Below are 20,205 nucleotides of genomic sequence, written 5' to 3'. Positions count from 1 at the left end.
ATTCTATAATTTTGATAGCCATAGTCCAGGGATCCGTGTAGGCATTTGTATTGGTGTTGGGGCAACTGTCAAGTTAACCTCACTAAAAACGGAGGCGAACTTTCAGTATTGAAGTGAGTTTTCACGTTTGCAGAACTCTGAATAATAGAAACTCTGAATTGCTGACCGGCTGACTTCGAACTTTTGTGAACTTTTAATTTGATACTTTGTTAATTTAAGTGCTTCTTAGTGTTGTGGACCAATAAGGAAAATCAAAATGGCTAAACGGGGAAAAAAGGGAGGTAAGAACACAAAATAGCCTGTTTTTCTTTGCTTTTTTCTTCGTTTGATAATCTCAACTGTCAAATCAAAAAAAAAATAATAATAATTAATAAGTTATTCATGCCTCTAAACGTTCAAATTCAATTGGCATTGCAGGCATACCGAGGGCCGAAATGGTGCAAGTGGCTTCCGCGAATCGCGACGAAAACCAGGTGACAGAGTTGAAGAAGGCCGATTACTTGCCCTATCTGTTCAATCTGGTCATGCCGAAGATGTTCTTCAAGAGCCCCAACAGAATTGTGATGGCCCGCCTGTATCCCGATGTCCATAAGCACGATCAGCAGTCAGCCGAATATTTTGAGGGCTTCCAGGCGCCCTGCTTCGATTTGCCGGCTTCCCTTTTCCCGGATAACGCTCCGATAGATAAGATCGTCTTTATGCCCACGGTTATGTTGCCCATGGGCTTCGAAGCCGGTGGGGTTTTTGGGCCGGGTGTACTTCCACGTGATTGCTATCCCGTTGATCTGATTAGGACGGAACATGAGGGCCCAATGCCGCCGCTGTTCGTCGGTCTGCGCAGCATGAATATCAGCCTGGCGTCGATGATCGATAGTTTCCTGGACATGTACGACAATCCGGAAGGAGAGGACGCATTCGTGTATGAGATGCATGCCACCGATCATCATTACGATGATGATATAACCGAGGAGCTAATGCTTCGCCCTGACTTCACCTTGTCGGTGGCCTACAGTTTGCCGGCAACAATGCGTCTACCGTCGCCCTATCCATATCCTTGTGTCCAGGCGCAGGACAACATTTATACCCCGGATTTGTCCAAAGTCCTGATGCTTATGCCGCACCAGTTGAACATTACGGTGTCCATTCTGTCCACCGTTAACAATCCGCATGTTCCATCTGTGGCATTCGCCACCATGTGTGATGAGGAGGAGTGCCCCACGTTCGACCTGCCCACCGATGTCTTTCCCATTTGTGAGGGCGTCAATCGTCCAATCTTTCTGCCCAAGCGTTTCATGCCCAAGGGATTCGAAGCCTGCTGCGTCTTCAAGCCGGGAAGTCTTTCGGAGCTGTGGTTCATTAAACGGATAGGTCGATTCGGCACTCCGCAACAGCAGCACAACTGTACCATTACACCACCTCTGTTTGTGGGCAAATACTCCCGCGATGGTGAGTGCACCGATATGATAGAGGAAATCAGAATGAATTTTGACAAGAAAGCCCGCGAAAGTGCCAAGTCCATTGCAAGTTTAACGCTTGAAACTCTCGGGGGGCTTAGTAGGCACATAACCTCCACCAAGGGCTTCTTGGTAATGGAATCGGACAAACCGACGCCTCCAGCGGGTGCTTACAGTGTGGAAAGCTACGAAGAGGCCTCTGAAGATGGATGCATTGCGAAGGTGACCAAGGAATGTGCCAGTAAAATCACAGATACTCGAGATGATGGAATAAATACAGCAGACTATCAGTCTCAATTTCCCGAACTGGAACCGGAACCGGAACCTGAACCGGAGGATGAAGGCGAAGATGTGGCCAATAAGAAGAAATGCCTCTCGTGCTTTAAGATTGATAGCGACATTGATGTTATGTCTCATGCCATTGCCGAATTGACCGTCGCCGAATTGAGTATGCTGGGCGAGGAGAACCCAGTGCCCGGGGTCGATACCGAACTCGCCTTGGACCAGCTGCGCGAGGTCTTAGAGAATCGCGGCGAGATTCGATCCAACACCGACGACTTGATGCGGGATCACATATACAGGATGGAGCGTGATCTCATGCTGGCTCTGCGTCAGCCAATCCGCAAGTGCTGCGAATGCACAGTGAACTTCTAGATGCATTATTCCAATGTTTGTATTTTGATTACATATAATGTTGTAATGGTTTTTTTTTTAATTTTATTAAGGGTTTTCGGTTTGTCACTCAGAATGCACGTTTACATTATCTTTTTTGGGTGTACTAGAGTACTAGGGGCTGTGTGTGTATTGTGTGTATTGAGTGTGTATTGTGTATTGCTGTGCTGTGCCATTTAATCTCTTAAATCATGTGTTTTTCTTGTTTGTTTGTTTTGCAGAATTGAATTTAGTTAGTCTAGGAGGCCAACCAAAACATCTAGATTTGTATAACTAGTAAAAAAAAAAAAAAGATAAAACTGTGATATATTAATATTTAATTATACAAGATGCAGCTTCGTTTTCAGTGTATTTACAATTCGTAGCAATTCTTCCATGTCTTTTCGTGTAACGCACATGCAATTTTTCTATAACTTGATGGAAATTTATACCAATTACTAGACAACCAGGTTTTTTTTTGCCGAAGATACTATCTTCAACAATTTTGAATTTGCTTGAAAAACCTATTATATATATGTATGTATATACTTCTAGATATTGAAATATTAGCTAGTCTTTGCAGTGGCTCAATTTGATCGTTCAAAATAAACATATGCGCTCAAACAATATCGAAGTTCCCTTGAAGCGCCGCCTAAATAACACACAATTTGTAAAAACTAATAACAAATTCACATCCGATGATCCTAGCGTTTCCAATTCAGATTGATTACCCTTCTCGTTCTTTCAATCATCTTTTTTCTTATGCTTCTTAATTACATAATATTTATGTATAATGGGGCATGCAAACTAGTTTCTATGCATTTCACAATTCGCTTTTCGTTTATTGTTTTTTTTTTTTTTTTTGTATCATTTTTCGTTTATGTTGCAATTAACTGTAGTGTATATTGTATTTGTATATATTAACTATATAATCTTTTTTTCATTTTTTACATGCACAAACTCATGAGTCCAATGTAGGCAATTTTATATTGTGTAGTATCGTGTTATTTGTTACTCGTAATTTGTTATTTGCCTTCTTGCCTTTCTTTCCCTAAAAAAAAAAATCTATAAAGTTAAGGACTTAAGACTTAGTTTAGGTAGAACGCAACTGAAGACCCGCGCGATGCACCATCTCCGTTTTATCCAGGCTGTTTTCGCGTCGTCTTTGCCCAGCAAGTGGGTGGGTAATAATATTTGTAATTTATAATTGGTTGTTAAATATTGTTGTCGATCGCAAGATTATGTGATCTTCTGTATAAGGTGTATTATGCGTTTCTCACTTAAAAAGTTGACAACAAACAATAGTATAGTTGTCGGTATTTCGTATCCCTTTGCATCCATATTTATAAGTATTGTTTATGTATTAAAAAAAAATGTTTAATATCAATTAATTGCAAATTGCCTACATTGCTTCTAGGTGCGTTTGGGGCATGTGGTGGGGGATGGGGATCGAAAGCCGTAAACAAAATGCAGATGCGTAAACGGATACGAAAAGCCGACAAAATGTGGAAACTAGCTTTTAGTCAGGTGGTTGATTGGATTAGTGGTGATTCAGCTGCTGAAGGCGGATTTTGGGGACGGGTGATCGTGTGGTTGTGTGGTTGGGTGGTTTTGTGGTTGACTGGTTCGACTAGGCGTGGATAGGGCATCTCAGATCTGGCCAACCAGCTCCTGGATGCTGCGCAGTAGATCTTCCATATTTCACAAGAGATCCCGGTGAAACACCCATGTGTGTTTTGTATGAGCAAACTTATGGGACAGCCACTGCGACTCCAGGAGATTGAAGCGGTCTTTGCTCAAATACAAAGGTTTGCCGCGCCTGCAAAGTAGTTTAAAAATAAATTACAATCGTAACATATTATATTAAAACTCTGATTACTCACTTGAGATCGCGATCCTCCTCATCGAAGTCGTCCAGATAGAGTGAGCCCCAAAGGCAGGCGCGTCGTCCGCGGATAACAATGATGTACGTGGAGGTGACCACCAAAAAGATGCCTATGCCACCGCCACAGGATAGCGTATGCTGATTAGGTGATAAACCAAAGGGATACGCATTAGCACTTTAATCAACATCGAGTGAATTTTAAGACTACTCACGCGAACAGCCTCGCAGCAGTCATTCTCCGCGCAGCAGTTCTGCTTGAGGCATACGATCGTCCCGCACAGCAGGCAGATGGAGCTCTCCTTGGGCACTTTATAGCAATTGAGGCACGGCCGCTCATGGTAGTACTTTGGGGGGAAAACGAAAAAATCGTATTATTATTACATATCCAAAATCAACATAGTAAGTCACAACTCTTACCGTGAACAAGCGTTCGTACTCGCGCGGCAATTCAAGAAGTCGCGGCTGCTGCCACAACGAATGCTGATTGATGAGCACCAATTCTCTGACCGTATCGGCCGGCGGACGCACCTCCATCAACTGCTGGCACCAGAACTGGGGCAGCGTTGTCTCAGTGCCGGGAATAAAGCATAGCCCCTTGCTGGCATTAAAGCAATCCCAGTCCATAGAATCTGTTACGAGTTCCAAATAGTAAACAAGGCGCACAAATTCCAGTCCCGGTGCCGAGATCTCCGGCATCTCATGGCGATAGAGATGCTGGCGCAGCAGGGCAGCTACTCGCAAAAACGGCAAGCATAGCGCCTGCAGCTGTAATTCCATGGACTTCAGATTAACCTCGATCGTCGTGGCAGAGGAGGCTGTGGCTGCGCTAGCTCCATGGTTTGTGGACGTTGTGGAGGAGGAACCAGCCGCCGACGCTGCCGCCGAGCTGCTGGTACTGGGTATGCAGTCGCGTCGCAAGTGAACTAGGTCATTTGTCTGGCTCAGCACCAGGGCCATGGCCTTTCCTAGCTGCGAGGAGCTCTGCTGCTGTTGTCCAGCACGGCGACGGTTGTTCGTTGTCCCGGCGGCAGACTCCTGCTGTTGGGATTCCGCAGCAGAGTTGTCACTGCCAACGCTAGTGCTGCCGTAAACTTTGACAATGTGATCGCACTCTAAATCGGTGAGAGTAACGCACAGCTGAACCACAATTTGATAGTACAGCAGATTGTACATGACTTTCACCATGCACGTAAAGTAATCTAAATGGGATAAAAAAAACCATTGGTATTTAATAGTGCCATATAATGGTAATATATATATCATGCACAACTACTCACCCTGATCGAGTTGCAGTGGCGCCAGCAGGATAAACTTGAGCAGCAGAGCAATGGGATCCGCTAATATGCTGGGAATCAATTCGAGGCAGTGCGCCGGCAACGGTTCCGTAGCGGTAACGGGCAGGCCAGCTAACGAGGCCCAGCTGCTCCACAGCGGCCATTCAACCAAGACACGCACATGTACCGATAGCACGTGCAGTAGCGGTACGATGCATTCCCGCTTTGGCTTGTACCGCGTGGCATTCGCTGTACATAGTGATCCGCCCCGCTGGATGATCTCCGCCTCCAGGTTTGTACGCGCAATCGAGGTAACGAAAATGAACAGCTTGCGGAACGTTATCGAGGAGCATTTAACCTTGCGCTGGGCAATGTTTGTCATCACCTCCATGGCATGGCCCATGGCCTCTGTCAGTTTTGTTGGCTGCTAAAAAGTATAAGGTTATGTTTTAGGTAAATAGTTAAATGGCTTAATAATCATTATGCCTACCGGTATCGTTTCGTTCTCTTTAATCAGATCTGTTAGATCGGCGACCAGACGTTCGAATGGCTGATTACCAGAGCGGACCAGGTGCGTGGGTCTGTCCAGTTGTGGACTCAGCGGCAGCACCGAGTTTGAGAGCTGTCGGCACACGGGACAGTAGAACTCGCCACGATCCTGAACTGGCTGACGTTGGGTGGTGTACAGCGTCTTAAGGTATGCCTCTAGGCAACTGAGATGAACGTGGTGGCCACACGACTGCACATGTACACCGTTGTCGTAGGCCATATTATTGGACAGATACCAGGACTCATCGCCAAACTTCAGACTGAGCAGTTCCGTGCGCCTGTTGAATTCAGCCGCCAGTCGAGTGGTGTGCGCCAGTCGGGACTCATCCTCCGCGTTTATCGGCAGCGGCAATCGCTCGGCGATGCGCCGCCGATGACCAACAATGCCGCTGGACTCGACCAGAACGACCAAGCCGATAGGATTCGATTCGGTACTGGGCGTAGTGCAATTGCAGATTATGCAATCGTACTCTTTCTCACGCGGCTGCTCCTCGTACAACTCCTCATCGTCCTCGTCCTCCGGTCCGTAGCCCATGCCACTGGATGACGCTGCAGCGGATTGCATGAAGAGCTTCTGCTTGTTGGCGAAGTCTTGCATCATCTTCTGCTGGCGCTCACGTGCTTTTTTGCGGCGCTCCTCCTTCTCCTTGGCCTCGCGTGCTTTCGCCTCTGCTTGTTTTTCACGCTGATTCGGCCAGAGTCTGGCACGGATGTCGTCGATGCTCTGGGCGCACTGCTCATCCTGCTTGGCGATCTTTCGCAGCAGATTACCAATAAAGAATGGTCCGTCACCGATGCGCGAGGAGGATACATGAATGTTCTTGTAGTTGCGCTTACTGCGTCCTCTCTCAGCCAGGGCAGTGCTCTCCGCTGCTGCCATGGAGGTGCTGGCTTCGTTACAGTCCACATCCATGGTCGAATCGTCGTCAGATGATTGATCTTCACCGTCGCTCAACGAGAAGCTATCTAGTGTGCCTGAGAGCTGAGAATGAAGCTTTAGTAGCAGGGACAAAATGCTTTCGTCCAAATGCAGCTCATCCTTATTGCTGCCACCGATGGCAATGTCCACGGATCGCTTACGTGCTCCACCCGTTTCGTAGTTCATTCTACGTCCAGTGCCGCTACCACTTACGCCGGATGTGAAACTTCCGCCGGCACCCATGGCATTTGATGGTACAATATCCATATTACCGCTACTGGGTACGGCTACAGGCTGAACCCGCTGGAAAGGCAGGAGCATACCGCTGCCTGTGGGTGTGGTAGGCGAGAACATCTCATTGGAAGCCCCTGCTGGTGGTGTGGCCGATGCATTGGCGCCACCTCCAGCTCCACCTGCAATTGCGCCCATATTATTCGTTTCGGCTAGCAGAAGATCTCTCCGAATAGCCACCTCCATTCCGCTCTCCGGCAAAGTGATCTGCTGCAGCGGAAAGTGGAAATCGAGAGCAGCCGGTGGACTCATATCCATGGCATGATTGCCTTCTCTCAGTAGATCATCTTCGTTGCTATCCTGGCGGATAACCACACCGGTTTCGGCAACTACTGAAAGATCCGGTGGTAGGGCGACCTCCATGCCGGGCACTCTCATCGGCACCAGCGCCTGAGAGACATTCCTTCTGCTATGAGCTCCCATTCCCAGTCCAGCTCCACCCGTTGCCTCATCTCCTTCGGGGTCCCCTTGACCAATCATGCGCATCGATTGCTCTGGATCCGCTTCAACCTCAAAGTCCAGATCTGAGTAAAATGGGTTCGACCGATAGCTGGAGGTGATCACTTGCGGATCGCGTGACTTCAGCGACACTTTCTTGACCACGTGGCGCAGATTGCAGCTTAGATTGTCCGTGGGATAGCAGTGGAAAAGCTTGGGCGGCTCATGCCGTCCCGTGCCGTAGCCATGATAGCCCGGCCCGCTAGATGACTCCACCACAGCAGCCAGCGCAGGAGGGGCCCGATCTCCAGTTCCACTGCCAACATCATCACTTGTTTCCACAGCAATCTCTAAGAGGAACACAGCCAGAGCCAGCAGATGCTCGGAAACATCACGTGTGTGAACTGCACGGAAAAATATCGACAGGATGGTGGAGTGAAAGATGCGCGAGTTCAAAATCTTGCAGGGATCACTGAAGGAGCTCGTTGCGGGCAGAGCATGAGGCAATCGGAAGGGTGGCCATAGGTTACCACTTGCCGGCATCTTATCCTTGCTCTTCACATAGTTTGTAAAGCGGTCCAGCGATGATTGAAAGTCTCGACGATGAACTGCTCGCAAAAGGACGTGCAGCGGATCGTAGTGCTTCTCCCACACCTCGTCGATGGGCGTGAAGAGACCCTGCTCCAGGTTCTCGCTCCCACTCGACGGAGCCTTGTAAACCGATAGCTTCTTAAGGAAGGTCTCAAAGTTTTTGGTATGCACATTGCCCGACCGCTCCGGCATTAGTTCAAGGAGCTGCGAATGCGTCTTGTTCTCGGTAGCCAACAAGGCACTGATCTCAATAATGCATTGGGTGGCTTCATCGTTTCCCAGATTAGTGCGACTCGTCACCAGGGTGGCCAAGAAGGTTAGGAATCCCTCCAGCATCGAGGATTGCTCCGCCTTTTGAGGCTGCTTCAAGGGAGCTGTCTCCAGCCATTGACCTACGTCGAACAACTCGATGGTGTTCTGCAGAAAGAAGTACTGCGGCAGGTTGGTGGCACAGATTTGCAGGAAGAACAGGTCCATGTCGGCCATCGAGTTGCAGAAGTTCGCCTGGATATAGGTCATCGCTTGTCCCTTGATTTGGAGACCATTGCGCACCCATTTTCCGGCCAGGATCTCGTAGAAAAAACTCTAAAAACGAAGTAAAAATAAATTTAACATTTAAATTTAATTTTATATACAAATTTTATTCTATTCTCTTAAATATAAAAAATTATTTCACGCACATAATCTTTATTTAAAATTAATAAAAATAAAAAAAAATTAAGTAACCGTACACCAGCGAGTGCGATAGTTATGAAACATCGATGACTTGCGAGCAGACAAAGTTATCGAAACTCGCTGTGACCTATGCTGTCTATCTGCCCCTCCCCCTTCCCCGACAACCGACAAAGAACGGTGCAAAACAAAGAAACAGAGCCCGTCTCTCCGCATATTTGTGTCTGTCTGTGTGTGAAACAGGGTGTCTACAGGCGGCGGAAAAAGAAGGAAAAGAGACAAGTGAAACCCACAACTGTACGATTTTTTAATCAATCTCCGAGCGGCGAGAGCAGCACAGCAGATTAATCTGCCAACGTCGTCGAAACTCGACGCTCGAGCTCGAGACAAAACTCGACTCTCTGTTTTTGTGACTATCCTCCCATTTGCGTTTTGATTTTCAGCGGGCGCAGTTGCGTGCCAGCCCGTGTCTATCTGTCTGTCTGTGTGTTTGCTTGTTTGTGCAAGCATTTAATCATAATATTTAAAAGACACCCCACCATCGTCAGCACAACATCCCCAACGATCGTCAAATTTCGCGCTGCAATAAATAAATAAACATTCATATACAAAACGAAACCCAAATAGCACTCACGCACAGCCGGCTGCAGGATGAGATTTATAAATTGGGTACTTCCCCTGCTTCTGGCCACGTTGGTCGCCCTGCAACAGCCCACACTAACGGACGCTCTGATCGAGGATGTCCTGGACATCATACATGTGGTCAAAGAGGTCACCTCCGGCGTCCTCAAGGCCTGGGACATTGTACAATCCTCCCCGTTGGCGGCCAACATTGATTTCCCACTGATGCGCGAGAAACAGAAGAAGGTGTTGCAGCGCCTCAAAGAAGTCAGCAAGCAAATAGACAATACCGAAGATCAGGTGAGTCAGCGGCAAGCTAAGACCGCTCTTTAGCTCTTCTTTTGTGTACCCTTGCAGTGGGCATTGCCAATTTGGTGAGCTGTTTGCACCATAGATAATAGATCTAATCGCTTGTATGCTGCAAGGGTATAACAACCATGGCACATATCAACTGTATACCTAACCCACACAAAAAAACCCACTTCAGCACGCTCAATATGTTGCCTTGGCCATCGAATCGGTGACTAGCTTCATGCACAACAACGCTCCAATTATGGCTAAGATGAATGATATCTCGGACACGATCAATAGGATCTCATCGCGCTATCAGCAGATGCAGAAGTACGAGGCTTACAAGGACAAGTTGGAGATGTCCACGCTGATAACGTTTGCGGAGTGGACAGTGTCGCCGAATGCACATTCGGTGCACCATCTGATGGATCGTCTGCATATCACTCTACTTGGCAACGAGGATCGATCTTCCAACACAACGTCCACCAATCTACTCCAACAGCTGGCCACTGCCTATGAGGTAATATAGTTTATGTGATATGACGCTTATTACAGGCGAAAATTTTGGGATCATCGAACTTAAAGAGCATTTTTAGCTTGAGTCATTTTGAAAGACATTTTATCAACCGGCTCCATCCACTGGGATAACTGTAAAAGAAGCTAAATTTTTAAGCCAAAAAACGTATTAACCCAGAAGACAGTCAGAAAAAAGGAAAAGTGTAAACAACCATTTGCTTTGATTACATTGTAGGGTGCTTTGAGCTGAGGCATGCTTCACTGTAAAAATACGGATTGTGATTGGGGTGTCAATTTGTGAATTGCTTCCTGCATGCCTGTTAACCGGATGATTCACGAATGATGCTCGCCCGGGATATGATATAGGTCTAGACACGAGGTTTTAAGCATTGTAAACTCGACTTTCCGGTTGACGCGTCAGTTAAGTCGTTCTTTTTTTCTCATTTTTTTTTGGCAAAAGAAAGTCTTGCAGTGTATTAGTCACCGTTTCTTTTGTCGCCAAATAACGGTTAAGGCCTCTGCACGCACTCTCTCTCACATGGAAGGCGCACAAATGCTCCCATTTCTTGCGGGTGTGTGCGTCTACTATTTGTGTGAGGTCAAAGGTCTTGTGTCAACAAAAGACTGCGAAACAAGTTAAACAAAACAAAAAATACACAAACAAACGCCTGAGGGCAATGCAGCAGTTTTGCCCCCATGCTGCGAAAAAGAGAGCAGAGAGCGCATCTCTTTGTGAGTGCATTGCGTCACGAAAAAACGGAAAGAGAGAAAGGAGAGTGCTTACAACGCACTCACTCAGCTGTTTGCCATACCAATTAGACGTCAGCCGAAACAAAAACAATGCGGCCACAACTTTCTAGTTATCGATTGCTAGGTATGCAAGTGCCAATATGATCTCCAGTCGATTGAATAATTAAGCTAACTGAGTAGGGTATTATTGCTGTGTGTGAAACCGAAAAATCAAACGAAATTTGCTGAATTCCTGATTACTGCTCACACAAGCACAAGTGTTTTGTGTGTGTGTGTGTGTTTACGCTTCTCATATCGTCTGGTTGTTAAAAGACCAACAACAATGCATGAAAAAAGAGCTTCAGTCAGCAATTTTTTTTCGTATTGTATTTTCAACGAGCACACATCAACACGAACACTTACACACACACACAGACACAAACAAACAATCGCTGAGCGTGGAGCGCTTTAAAGCAGAAACTGAAAAATTACAGTAGCTGAACAGCACTCAGAACCACAACACCCAGCAGAGGCGAGCGGGAATTAAAGTAAATCGCAAATCATAAAAAATCGTGAAATCTCAGCTGTATCGAGGACGAGCATTCTAAAACGAGGCTCGGATTCTTTGTTTCCAATTGAAGGAAGTTGAAGTTGAAGTTGCGGAAAGCAAGCAGTGCACCCTGCTGTTGCTCTTCTTCTTGCCTTGCCCTTTCATTAGCAGCAAAGAAGTAAAACCTCAAATACGAAGTATAAATAGAAGAAGCAGAAAACCCAAGGCTAGACAAATTGGAAACATACAGGGATACAATACAGGGACAGGGAAATCCCCGTATTTTATATTCGCTAGCTGGATACATATCTTATCGGGCGAGTAAATATGGCGCCGCCTTTCGGATTATTAGCTGCTGTTGTTGCTGTTCTTGTCACGCTTGTGATTTGTGGAAATACAAAATCGGCGTCGTCCGAGGGATGGATGCACCCAAGCACCCCACAAATGGAAGTGGACGCTCTGCGCACCGAATACATCGCCCTGGAACGCGCCCTGTGGAATTATCTGGCCAAAACGGCCAATAGTCAAAACAATAAGGAAACACAGATAAGGAAAGTATACGATTCGCATCGCGATTTCGATGCGAAACCCCAAATGAGACGCACCTTCGAGGAGCATCGCTACAAGATCCTCAATCACTACGAATGGTCGCTATTGGAAAGGGATCTCATTTATATCAGCAAGCTTTACGATGCCTACAAGGTATTTCGACTCTTATACGGGCTGTTTTTTAGATAGATCATAACATATTAACTCCTAATTATCCGAATAGGACACCTTTGTCAAGCAGAGCAACAGCGTCGAACTGGATGAACTTGCCGTTTTAAATCTAGCCGGAGCAATCCTGCGCAACGATAACACCGCCTCAATGCCACGAATCCTGCAGGAAATCGAGCGAGTGATGGTTTCTCAGACCCTCTACTACCGAGCCATGATAGTTAGTTAACCCACCCATCAGCAATATGAAAATTTCAATACGTACAATATTGTTGTGATCATATGCACTTTAAAACATATGCACAAAATCAAAACAGGAAATCCCTTGTTCCTTATTGAAAGCGAAAAAAACCTCGCAATATCTGATCACATTTTAAAGTAGTAATTTTCAAATTAAATTCTCGTAAAAACATTAGATATCATATTTTTTATACGATTCCAAAATGCAATAGCTAATTTTACACCCCCACGCGATCTGTAATTACCGTTCTATAATAATAATAATAGTGGTATGGAAAAGATTTTAACAGCCAGATGTGATGGCTTGCTAATTAGAGCTAAAAACAAGAGTAACACTACCTGGTAAAGAATGCCAGATGGATAGAAGGAAAAAACAGCTGAATATTGATCATATTAATGAATTTCGCAATAATATGAACAAATTTCTTGCTTACAGGTGTCTACCGATCAAATTTGCAATACCATGCAATCGGCCCAGCAGTTTATATACTCACTATATGCGGATATAGCCCTGACCGAACTGAAAGCCTACACCATGATGGAATTCTCGTGGATGATGTTGCGGGTCTACGGGAAGGGCAACTACACCCAGGAGGCGGAAATCATGCGTTCCGAATATGAGAAGAGGACGGAACGCACACTAAAAATACTCAAGGATGTGATGCTACGAGCTGATCGTATCGTTTACCGCTGTGATCCGACGAAACATGTACGGGGAGTCACCTATGACGAGGTCACGCGCCTCCTTCAAGGCTACATTGAAAACGAGGTGGATTTGAATAAAGAGGAAACTTGCCGAGAGACGTGTGACTTTTATCAGTCCACCCGCAGTGAAGGCTGCTTTAAGGATCTCTACTGTTCCCGTCAGCCGAAATGTAGTGGTCGTCTGTACAACTGCAGGTTCGTAGACTCCGACATGTGGGTGTGCCCGTCGCCACAGAATAGCACGCGGCGCTATGAGTTCATCGAGTACGAAAACGGACGCGTCCTTGGCCAGCGGGGTAAGTGCACCAGGGGCACCACCAAGGTGGACAGCTGGTGGCGTTACCTTCTCTGGCACTGCAGCTACTGCTTCTGCCTGTGCGACGAGGAGGGTCTGAAGTCTGATCGTTTCTTCAATCTGCGGGACACGATCGCCGATGTCAAGCGCAACCGGTAAGTTCTAGTTGAATCTGTTGATTTTGAAATATCAACCACATATTTACTAATTATTCTTCAGAGTCGTGACTGGTTTGCGTTTTGTAAAGCAAAATCGCATTTTCCATCTGCAAATCCAGGAGGGCGAACTCCTGCCTCGTGGTATTGTCAATCAAAGCACTCTGGAATGGAAACCCGTGGAAAAGTACAACGTCTTTGATCGTCATGTGAAGAATGGCGTTGATTATCATAAGTTGAGCTACGAGAAACGCACCATCGATCTGGACGATGTGGATACGGATGACAATTCCTTTGTCGTTACCGGCGTGCGATTCCGTGTGGTGGGCACACATCTGAATTTGGAGGCCTACTACAGTGAGTTTGATTTCCGGACGGGTCAGCTCATCCGGCCGGAGTACAATAGCTATTGGAAGTCCAACGACAATACCGATGTCAGCGGCGCACGCAGGTAAGTGTGTCCTCTATTTTCGGATAGCAAAAACTAAATAACTAACCCCTTGATTTCAGGGAGAAACTGCGTCTGAGCAACGCCGACGTGTCTACGCGGACAATAGCACACTCGATACCTCTGTCGCGCCACAATCAGTACATCGACTTCACTAACACTGGACTGGACAAGGATGCCGCCCAGAGCACAGTGCCGTTTATGGACATCCAGGACGTGGTCTCGAATCCACCAGTACCACTAGCCGGCATTGGCATTTACTACAAGGGCCGCAACGGCTACGGCGGCTTCCTGGGCCCCAAGATCATCACCTACGACTTCATGCCCCACGTTCAGGTGCCAAAGAATAGATTCTAAAGCGGAGAGAAGCGGTGCTGTTTCCATCCCGCACATATGTCATAGCTTTTTTTTAGTTGTACACTACCTATCAATACACACTTGCGTTTAACTGTCGCATAGTCTAAGTGAGATCAGAGGAGAACGAACCGCAGGAGATGCAGAATCCGGCAAGACAAGAATATAAAAACAAATTATATTGAAAATAACAAAAGAAATAAAAACGAATGTGAATCTGAGAAACCAGAGAACCGAGGACCTTCTTACTATTTAAAGCGAAAATAAGCGAAATAAAGGATTGAAGACTCACCTGGACGCGAAGTGGATGGATCATCAGCAGGGGCAGCAGATAGGGGCGTGAGGGCAGCACATCGTTCAGACTGATTCCCATTTTAGTTACCGCCTGGCAAACAAAGGCAGCCAGATAACGATGCAGGGGAAAGTGGAACGAAGCCTGCATCATCTCCTCCTGCACGGATAAATAAAAGGATTTTATTGAAACTGCAATAAACGGATTGAAAATACCAACCATAGATAGACGCGCCTCCATAAAGTAAATAGAGTCTAGCCACTCGTGCAGCGTCGTCACACAGTAGTTGATGATCTTCTTTGCCAGATGGGCATGTGTGCCATCCTGCAGATGCGAGATAATCGACCACATGGGATAGGCACTGGCCTCAAGCTCACAGGAGAACGCCGCATAGTAGCTATTTGGCTCGAATTCCACATGAGAAGCCGTCTCGCGCACATTGACATTCATGCCCTGGAGCATCTGGAGAAACTGGAACCACATATCGATGAGATTGTCGTCCCGCAGAAAGACCAGGGCCACCGATTCGTGTGAAAGGACGTTGTTAAAGTCCGAGACTAGTGGCCAGTAGCAGTGGTCCTTCATCACCTGACGCGTGCAGTCGATGACGAAATGAAAATTCTTGTTGGGATCTGAACGAAAAATGGAAATGTTCAAAGAGCTACAGTCGGATATATAAAATAATTCTCACCATGCAATGTATTCTGTATGAGTATCTTGGACATCATTAGCTTCAGACTAATAATCATTACGTGCAGCAGCGACAGCTCGTTGACCATCTTGAGGGCCAGACTTTCGTTAGAGAAGAGTTGGACGCTCATGTGGACCACCCGGTTGCTGAGCGTGTCCGGATCACGGGACATTTCCAACACGGACGGTATGCGGCTGTAGTGCATCACAAATGTGCGGGTGAGGTGTTCCTTTTAGGGCAGAAAACGAATAAATATTGATATAGATATGTAAAAATCATATGATCCCATCAAGACTAACCTTGTAATCCTGATCAGGCAGCATGTTCAGCAGAAAGCAGACCAGAGTCTGTGGAAACTCGAACTTAAATGTCCAGAAGATGAACTCTTCGAGTAGCGTGGTGTGGACCAATTTGTCGCCCAGCGCGGGCAGATCTCTGTACTCATCGGGTGGCTCTGGGTTTGGGAATCTATTGACGGCATCCTCGTACTTCTCTCGGTTCGCCTTCAAGAAGCGTCCATTCCGGGTGTCCTGGCACGGTGCTTCCATGAAGAAGGCATACACCTCCGGATTTATCAGCGTGCGCGTCATCACTTTGCGCATTATTTCGCCCATGTTGTTCAGATCGATCAGCATGTTGGCGAACTCCTCGCAGGAGTACGACGTTATCGCTTGCACCTCCAGTGGGGTGTCGCTGTGCTCACGGAAGTGCTGCAGCAGGCGGAAGAGCAGCTTGGGCATTATGGCCTCGGCCACTGCCAAAAGATTGTTTGGCACCGGATCGCGATTCACCCGATTATTGATGCCATGATCACTGCAAAAACCCTCCGCCTTCATGACCGAGGTGTCACCACAATCGCAGGCACCGCCCGCCTGTGACAGGAACATATTGAAGTCGTGGTTCGTGTGGTTGCCCTTCTTGAAGCAGTCCCGGCATATGGACATGCAGGGCGATATGCCGCAAGTGCGGCACCTGTAGGCCACCACATGCGGTACCCATACCAGACCGCATTTGGCGTGGTTGTCATAGCTGCGCACTGCAAGATAAAATTTCAAAAATTAAAAACCATTAAGCAATTCATTGAGTATATGGCAGACGCAGAAGAGAAGCCAGCTATAAAATAGGTTTGGACACATAAGGAGCAAGGGCATCGCCACATTGAATCACAGAGCTAAAAAATTTGTTATGTTTAACCAACAGACACATCCGCAAGTTCTTAAAAAGTTAAGACCTTGCTCTGTATTTATGTGAGAGGCCCTGGCCAACTATCGATTTTCTTAAATATTATGGGTCATTGGAATCCGGTTATTACAGACAAAGGACATCAAGAAATCAGTGCACAAGCACAATTTTATAGGCATGCGTAAGACAATCTTGTTGGTACGTTAATCATGATTTGTATATGTGTATAATAATAATAATTTATTAATATATCCACGGTAATTTGACCTAAGAAGTTGTATTTGGGGTTTTTAACCAATTGAACTCAACGAATTCATATGCAAAATCATCGAAATAATCGGTCGATTGCAAAGCATTGTTCCCGCCTCTAATCACAAAACGATTAAATATCGCTTGCAAATTTGAGCGATGAGGTGAAATTGTAAAACCAGTCGAGGCTAGCTGATTTTTTCTGACCGACCGCATTGCCTTGCTATTGCTATTGATTTGATTTGAGTTCCAAAAATAAAATGATGCACTCATTGCTTAGTTAATTTCTTGCTTTTAGTTGCGTGACTCTTTGATTTTTTGTCTTCGGCCTGCGTTCTGGGGCGTATGTACATGTATTTATGTACATACGATTGTTTTATGTTTCGTAGTTTATACACATATGTATGTTCATATGTATGTACGTATTCCGCTCGGACCTTGTTGACTAAAAAGGTCAACGTTGTCGGCCGCCGCATGCGGAAGGAAATCGAATGGATTGGCCAATAACAACCACAGTGCAGCGGAAAGTTGATTGACAATGTTGTAAAATTGTAATAGCGATCGATCAACGGAAAGTTAGCAACTCTCTCTCGCTCTCACTATCTTGGCTCAGCAGTCTCTTTCTAACTGAGAACTTTTGGACAAGGTCCGAATGGAGGAGCAAGGGTGTGGCGAAGGGAAGGGGAGGTGACATGACATGGGAACGGAAAAAAGGTGCACTCTCTCACCCTCACCCATACACGCACGCACGCACACACATACACACCACCCAATAACATAACGGTCTTTCGGTCAATTGCCGTTGACAGCTTACAGTGGGCCACATCACATCCGCCCCTCGCGACCACTGTGCGTGTTTTTGTCAAATCAACAACAATGACGGTCAATCAACTTTTTCCGCACCAGTGCAATTTTGCAATTGTTCTTGCAACGAGTAACAAACAAAAAGGTGAAAGAAATATAACACAAAAAAAAAAAAGGAGCACCTAGCGGTGACAAAAGGTGCCATCATATAATCAAGCACCATCTACATTCGTGTTCGTGTGGTTTTGGGACGGATGCTGCGGAAACATTTATTACGCAAGGCGTACCGAAACAGCTGATACAAAGCCACAAGGTGCAAGCTGCATTCCACTGTGCGTGTACGTCTCCGCCCGCCAGTTTGCACGAGTGTGTGTATGTGTGCGTGTGACAGAGCTGACAAGTGGGACAAGACAAGACAAGACTAGACGCGACAAACAACCATAAACGATAAAAGCAACTTTGGCGACATACGCAGCCTGGCACAAAAAGTAATAAGTAGTGATGAAAATTATGCACAAATACAGCATTGCAAATAGATGAGCAGTTGAGATTAAATTGGGCTAAAGTTGACTCCCCTAATCAGTGCATATGTGTGTGTAGTGAGTGTGCTGTGTGTGCGAGAGAGTGCGCTTGATTGCTGTTGCCATGGTGGTGCACTCGCACTCTTCACGCTGCCTTGCACCTTGCTTTTATGCTCTCTTCCTCTCTACCTTTTCTTTGCGTGCCCTACAACCATTACATTTCACAGACACACACACACATAACGCAGGTAACACACACATGCTCGGTCAGAGTTTCAGGGGCAACGGACTTGCGATCAGCTGTTTGGCGATAGAAAATGCAACACACTTATCGATATGCACACATTGGGACGTACCAATTTTAACAAACTCCTGCGGCGTCCGTCCGCCGGCAATGAGCCATCGTATCCACTCGATGTTGTCCAGATTGTCGATGGGCGTCCCCGGATTGAATAGGGTATCCATTATGGAGTCGAGATCGGGTGTGGGGCTGCCACGGCAGCATTCCGTGTTGATCAGGGCGGCCACCTCCTTGCGGCTGCGCAAACTGAACGAGGAGGCGCCAAAGAAGAAACTTGGCTTGGCGCCGGCATCGTCGGATAAGGCGGACGCGGCTCCCGATTCCGCGGCTGTGCCGGAGCTTGTAGTTGTAGTTGGTCCTGTCCTGGGCGGTGGCGGCGGTGGAGCAGCAGCGGCCGCCACACTGGAATCCCAATCGTGGAAGGGGGAATGCGAGTTATCGGTGGTTGTTGGAACTGCTCCAGCTGCGACCCCTCCGCCACCAATTGTGGATCCACCAGCGATGCGCACTGATGCGGGCGATGGTGCCGAGACTATGGGTGGCACGACGTACACCGAAGACAGATCCACGTCGGATGACCCATCTTCGTTATCCAGCTCCTGATCCTCTTGCATGGGCGGATGGTGGGTCTGCTCCCGCACCACCTCCTCGTCATCTATGCTTATGTCGGCATTGGACAGGTTGTCATCCTCGTCCATGGTGATGGGCGTTTATTTGGTGACGTCGCCGGTCCGCTGCTCCGTTCCTAGCACGCTGAAATTCTGAAATTCTTCCAAACTTGGCCGCTGTGCTGCTGCTGCTGCTCTTTTTCTTCTTTCGGTTCGGCCTTTTCAAACAAGTTTTCTTTTCGTCTTTTTTCGGCTTCGGCTGCTGCTTCTTCTACGTTACTGCGTGATTTTTTCTTATGATTTTATTTTTTTGTTGTTTGGGTAGTGGCCGAATTTTACCTTTATGTTTTTGTTTATGGCGATGTTGCGTTCAATTGAAAATTTTGATCGAAACTCTTGTGGTGTCCGGGGATAACAAATTAAAGAGGGGAAAAGGTTGGCAAATTGGCTGAACGCTGAACGGAGAGCTGGAAACGAAAAATTTCACAACACCAAACACTTGACACTTAGCTCCGTCGGTTCCTGGGTTTGATTTTTGATGTTTAACTCTCGGCGACGTCGCCCAACCAACCGACCGACCGACCGACCTATTGTGTGCTGTGGCTTTCGGGGAGCTATTGGCTGTATCATCTATATCCCCATTATCCGTTTCCGGATCGAGGAGTACTCTGGCTGATGGCCTTTTCTCGATATCGTATCGCACCGTACCGTTCCGTTCTGTGGCCGTACCGTGCCGTTTTTCCCCGATATTTTGCTCACTTTTCACGCTGTTTCATCCGCGAGTCTTGCAGATATACGAATATGTGCGCACACATACTCGTCGCGGACACACACACAAACACGTACGGAGACGACACCACACAAACAGGCACGCACACGAACAAACATACACTGGCAAGTGTGGCCAAATATATTAGTCGTGCATTGAACTTGCCAATTACGCCGATTTTAGCTTGTTAGTCGCAGATAAATGAACCGCTGGGCCAGCTAGTTTGTTTCTTTGGTGCATGGGTGGCCCTTTAGCTGCTGCCTCTGCGTTCGCGAATGCCTTTAATCCTGCCAACTTCGATTTGCTCCACGAATCCACACACGGTCTTCGTTGGCGTGTATATCAGGATATCGATAGGTCTTGAATTTCATCCAGTGTGACCGCTCTACACCTGCACATACCATTGGTGGTCCCAACCATCACCTATCGATAGCACCACCTAA

General features: G+C 46.8%; 3 protein-coding genes across 6 annotated transcripts; 2 read left to right on the top strand and 1 right to left on the bottom strand.

Annotated features, from left to right (window-relative positions):
* The first annotated feature begins 61 nt into the window (after positions 1 to 61).
* On the top strand, positions 62 to 2,200 carry CG15332 (uncharacterized protein). Its single transcript, NM_132201.2, has 2 exons — positions 62 to 281; positions 418 to 2,200. Exons 1-2 carry the CDS (start codon positions 257 to 259, stop codon positions 2,106 to 2,108), a joined length of 1,716 nt encoding a protein of 571 aa, NP_572429.1. The 5' UTR covers positions 62 to 256; the 3' UTR covers positions 2,109 to 2,200.
* On the bottom strand, positions 2,169 to 20,156 carry Ubr3 (Ubr3 ubiquitin ligase). 3 transcript variants are annotated; one of them, NM_001272389.1, is made up of 12 exons: positions 19,333 to 20,156; positions 18,441 to 19,272; positions 15,628 to 16,364; positions 15,329 to 15,557; positions 14,857 to 15,269; positions 14,638 to 14,796; positions 5,755 to 8,637; positions 5,268 to 5,688; positions 4,408 to 5,189; positions 4,203 to 4,334; positions 3,989 to 4,128; positions 2,169 to 3,924 (listed from the first exon to the last, which is right to left on the bottom strand). In NM_001272389.1, the coding sequence occupies exons 2-12, from the start codon at positions 19,081 to 19,083 to the stop codon at positions 3,807 to 3,809; spliced, it is 6,657 nt and encodes a 2,218-aa protein (NP_001259318.1). In that variant the 5' UTR covers positions 19,084 to 19,272; positions 19,333 to 20,156; the 3' UTR covers positions 2,169 to 3,806. The 3 variants fall into 2 exon arrangements, with proteins under 3 accessions (NP_001259318.1, NP_572428.3, NP_001259317.1); NM_132200.4 differs by having other exon boundaries at positions 5,268 to 5,691; positions 18,441 to 20,156.
* Positions 9,144 to 14,574, top strand: orion. Of its 2 annotated transcripts, none has more exons than NM_132199.4 (5): positions 9,144 to 9,645; positions 9,833 to 10,156; positions 12,825 to 13,543; positions 13,608 to 13,994; positions 14,054 to 14,574. In NM_132199.4, exons 1-5 carry the CDS (start codon positions 9,376 to 9,378, stop codon positions 14,346 to 14,348), a joined length of 1,995 nt encoding a protein of 664 aa, NP_572427.1. In that variant the 5' UTR covers positions 9,144 to 9,375; the 3' UTR covers positions 14,349 to 14,574. The 2 variants fall into 2 exon arrangements, with proteins under 2 accessions (NP_572427.1, NP_996366.1); NM_206643.2 differs by lacking the exons at positions 9,144 to 9,645; positions 9,833 to 10,156 and adding exons at positions 11,367 to 12,133; positions 12,204 to 12,368.
* Positions 20,157 to 20,205: the final 49 nt, after the last annotated feature.

The sequence above is a fragment of the Drosophila melanogaster genome, chromosome X, assembly GCF_000001215.4.
Source record: "Drosophila melanogaster chromosome X".
In the NCBI taxonomy this organism is placed as follows: Eukaryota; Metazoa; Arthropoda; class Insecta; order Diptera; family Drosophilidae; genus Drosophila; species Drosophila melanogaster.
The sequence above is the reverse complement of the archived record's forward strand: the minus strand, read 5'-3'. Positions and strand labels throughout refer to the sequence as shown.